This window comes from Anarrhichthys ocellatus, unplaced genomic scaffold, assembly GCF_004355925.1.
Source record: "Anarrhichthys ocellatus isolate YVR2014 unplaced genomic scaffold, GSC_Weel_1.0 scaffold4455, whole genome shotgun sequence".
NCBI classification, from domain to species: Eukaryota; Metazoa; Chordata; class Actinopteri; order Perciformes; family Anarhichadidae; genus Anarrhichthys; species Anarrhichthys ocellatus.
This window is the reverse complement of record NW_022284429.1, coordinates 1-4,413: the sequence shown is the minus strand read 5'-3', so window position 1 is coordinate 4,413 and position 4,413 is coordinate 1. Positions and strand designations below refer to the sequence as shown.

At 40.2% G+C, this 4,413-nt stretch overlaps 1 protein-coding gene across 2 annotated transcripts; it reads right to left on the bottom strand.

The window, feature by feature from the left end:
• Nucleotides 1–1,190: 1,190 nt before the first annotated feature.
• Nucleotides 1,191–3,566, bottom strand: LOC116379498 (zona pellucida sperm-binding protein 3-like). Of its 2 annotated transcripts, none has more exons than XR_004212430.1 (10): nt 3,478–3,566; nt 3,210–3,394; nt 3,033–3,136; nt 2,845–2,936; nt 2,587–2,767; nt 2,391–2,496; nt 2,226–2,314; nt 1,645–1,759; nt 1,463–1,566; nt 1,191–1,380 (listed from the first exon to the last, which is right to left on the bottom strand). XR_004212430.1 is itself a non-coding variant. In XM_031841452.1 (10 exons), exons 1-10 carry the CDS (start codon nt 3,542–3,544, stop codon nt 1,348–1,350), a joined length of 1,053 nt encoding a protein of 350 aa, XP_031697312.1. In that variant the 5' UTR covers nt 3,545–3,566; the 3' UTR covers nt 1,191–1,347. The 2 variants fall into 2 exon arrangements, 1 of the variants encoding a protein (XP_031697312.1); XM_031841452.1 differs by having other exon boundaries at nt 1,668–1,759.
• Between the last annotated feature and the right edge of the window lie 847 nt (nt 3,567–4,413).

Here is a 4,413-nt window from a genome sequence, read left to right as displayed (position 1 = left end):
ATAAGCGCAGGATCGATTTATACCTGCGGAATGCGATCGTCTTATTTATGAATCATTTGCGTCTGTACATTTGGAAATTCAGATTGTGATGTCATTATAACCCAGAATATGATTATTGTTTCTCTTAAATGATAAAACTCATCAAACCCGACAATCAGGAATGAACAGCCTCACGTGACTGAATGAAAGTATGGTAAATGATGTAAAAAGTGTTTCGTATCTCAGCTCTCTCTCTCTCTCTATATATATATATATATATATATATATATATATATATATATATATATATATATATATATATATATATAAAGGTTTAGTCTCTCTGACTTTAATTGTATTCATAAAAAAAGTTATTGAGGGAAACATCAGATCATGAAAACACAAATCTTTCTAACAAATGAAGAAAGTTGTTTGTGGTTGTTTTGTTGTTCAGACTACAATGAACATTTATTTAAACCAGATGTTGAATCAGAAACCTAATCAAATATAAACTAGAGTTTATTCTTTGATCCGTCTTCACTGTTTACATGTTGAATAAAATCTCATCAGTCCGATCGGCTGCAGCGTCCAATCACATAACTGATGAACAATGAGGGGGCGTGTCGGCCGTTAAAAGACTTCTTGTAAGTCTGTTGTCGTAGGTCCTCGCTCATGGCTCCTCGGAGATCCCTCCTCTCTCCTCCCTCCTCAGAGCTACATTAGAGCTTTGGGACGGCCGTCAATATGGCGGTGCAGAACAACTTCCAGTGCAGCCTTACTGTATTATATCAGATGTCATAATAGTTAAAGAGCTTGAGGAAAAATAGGAGGTATCCTGTCAGGATAGCCATTTCCCAAATCGGGGGCTAGATCCTCTAAATCTCATGGCCTATAAAGATGGATCTGAAGAACACATTATATCTGAAGGTAAATGAGACAGTCAAGCCTTAGACCAATAAATTAGGGGTTCCTTTTTATTGTAAGGCAACAATCTAAAGGCTAATTGGAAGTTAGTTGCCTCGAAACAGCCAAACAATTGTTGGATACTACTGATAAACAAGGAGAGAGGAGTTTACAGGATGACATTTACCACATTGACATCAGGCCCTAGTATCGCATGTTTGAGCTTATTTAACTTCTATATCAAGTCTGGATACCTATATTTTATTTCCCTGGAGTGGTGATGACACAGCCAAAAAAACAACAGTTTCTGAGGAGTTTACACTTGGTTTATTTGTATACAGACTTTAAGATGGATGTACAACATTTGACAATTCCAACAATCTGCAAACAGTTCAAGTTGAGATCATGTAAGGCTGATGTCACGTTAGTTAGGAGGCTGAGGTCATCTGCTTCAGTCGAGCACGATCATGGAGTCTCCGTCAGCTTAGACTGGGCCTCCTGTTGAGAACAAGTTGAGAGCTTTGGTCCGGTTTAAAGTGAGTTTAACCAAACCTCCAGTTTCAGAACAAAGACCATGAACCTGAGAGTAAGCTGCAGGAACAGACACGTTGTTGGCCTTCGAGTCAGACGGATCCACTATGATCAGGGGTCCCAACACAGAATGGTGACTAAAGCCGTTACTTTCTGAGAGGAAACAATAAAATAAAGATTATGACTTCATTGAGAAAAAAAAAAAAAAAAAAAAAAAAAAGATGAAAACACCCATGTTAGCAGAGAAGTAATACTCCATTCAAGTCCTCTTTTGGTGCGGGGCTTGCAGGTTGAGTCACAGCAGCTACAGACAGAGCTCTTAGAGGAGTCATCGAGTAGTTCCCAGCTGGAAAAGCAGCAATTGTAGAGAGGCATTGCATCACCATGTTAATACAACTTTGTAAAGCACAAAAGCCATTACATTGACTTTTTGGTCAAATAAAAATACATTAACATTTGCTCCTCCGATTGCCTGTTTTAACTCAACAGGTCATGCTAAGTTTAACTGGCATTTCTTTTAACTAAGGAAACCTTGTGCAAGAAGTTAGAATAGAAATATTTGTAGACTGAAATATTTACAATTATTTGACAATCTACAATAGGTAGTTTTTTTTAGTTTTTTTTTTTAGAGATACATTTATTTAACTTTCTAGTTGCATTGTTTGATGTTCATGAAAGATAAGCCAACCTCCTCCTGGCTCAAGATGCATACTTGGCGCGCATGACATCATTGGTATCGTCTTTGAACTCTCAGCAAGAAAGCAAATAAACAGGTTCTCCAAAGTTTCTAACTGTTCGCAATCAGTCATTACCTCTCACTTTCCTTCTTGTAATGGCAGGCTTTCTTGCCATCATCAAGAACTTCAGGATCCCATGCAATCAGTTTACAATGAATGTACACCTGAGGAGCACACGACAGTCAAAACAAAACTAAATAAAAATCATTTAATATTCCTTATGGCAGTTCCCCCTCTCACCTCATTTCCAAACCGTAACTGGAAGGCCTGCAGGAGAAGGGTGAGAGCAGACGACTGGTAGCGAGGGAGGAACTTGGAGTTTCCCCTCTTGCTATCTAGAAGACACCTGAAGAAATTAAAGTGTCGCCGATAAGCAATAAGACTTCACATCTGGAAAATAGTCAATAGAAAGACAAATCAGTGCATGAACACCCACCCATAATTGCTTATGATGGGGTAAACCTGGCTACCAGACAGCAGCTCTGGTGTAGTGGTCGCCACGCATTCCTCCATGAGCAGCAGCAAGGGTTGATGGGACTTCTGCTCCACTGCCGCCCATATTGGCATGAAGGAGCCCAGGGTGAAAACATTGGTCTTTGATATATGCGTTAATTGATCTGCAGTGAAAAAATTAAAGTGCTTAGAGTGTCCCCTTGAGTAAGCCCATGTTGCATTTGGTAGTGCAAGAACTCACCATTGAGCAGCGCCATGTGGAACACTAGACTGCCTCGGCCTTCAGAAACACCTGCGCCAGGGTTCAGGAAAGGTGGAACCCATCCTGCGGGTCTGAAATATAACGGGAGCATTTTCTCAGCTCACATTTTCTCAGCTCACATTTCAGCTTCAAAAGTGGAATTTTGATTCTTGAAAAATACCTCCTACCTTTCATAAACGCACTCGATGGGATACACATAGGCAGCCGGTTTTGACCTTGGTTGTGGCCGGTAAGTCAGCTCATTTCTATAGAAGAGATTTTTTCCTTTCATCTGTAGAAAAACAGCTCGTTGAGATACGCGAGAGGCTGAGAGGAATTTTAGTTGAATGGAGCTTTTGCATTACCTGTCTTTTGAATTTGCAGGCAGCAAAACCGTAGTTGAACTCTGCTTCGCCCTCTCCGCTGGGCAGGACATTGAAACCAGAGGCCATGCAGGTTCCAAGGAAGAGACGCGCTGCATACGGCACCAGCTCCGCGTTGATCTTCCATGTGATTTTTATCGAGTCTTTCGCACAGACAACTTTGATCTCTGCAAACAAACCACTTATGATTCCAGTTTCAGTACACAAACAACTTACAGAAGGTTGAAACATTACCACGTGCAACAAACACCTGCATTGGCAACAGTTGTCGCAAAAACTGCCAAGATGATCACACCTAGGTAGAGATGAGTCCCCATGACTGAATGATACAAAGCCCAGTGGAACTGACACTATTTGTAGTCTCCCTGTCCAATCAGCTGAATGATTAACATGTGTGAGAGCAGGGCGACTCTACAATTTATTTTGTAGAGTATTCATTTAGACAATTCCTAAATGCAGAGGTGGAACTTGATCAAGTATTTTACCCAAGCAATTCAAAATAATATGCATTTATGCGCTCATTTTAGTTTACGCCTCCACTTTGCGAGGCAAATTGTCATTTATTTGTATTTTATTTCTGTTCACTCTACTGTATTTGTTTTGACTAGTGTTGGTCCACTGTTTTATCAAGTCCAAAGTCAGCGTAGCCGTCTACCAGGACATTTTAGAGCACTTCATGCTTCCCTCTGCTGACAAGCTTTATGGAAATGCTGATTTTATTTTCCAGCAGGACTTGGCACCTGCTACACTGCCAAAAGTACCAATACCTGGTTTAATGTCCACAGTATCACTGCTTGATTGGCCAGCAAACTCTCCTGACCTAAACCCAACAATGCAGACGAGCTGAAGGCCGCTATCAAAGCAACCTGGGCTTCCATAACAGCAGTGCCACAGGCTCATCGCCTCCATGCAGTAATTCATGCAAAAAGGAGTGCCGACCAAGTATTGAGTGCATACGTACACCAACATTTCTGGATTCAAATCTCGTTTGAATTAGTTTTATGCAATATTCAAATTTTGTTTTTTTATTAGCTGTAAGCCATAATCAAAAGAGATAACGCTTGAAATATATCACCCTGTGTGTGATGAATCTATGAGTTTCACTTTTTGAATTTCTGAAATAAAACTGAGGATATTCTGATTCATTGAGATGCACCTGTATATTTTATGATCTTTCCCAACAGTT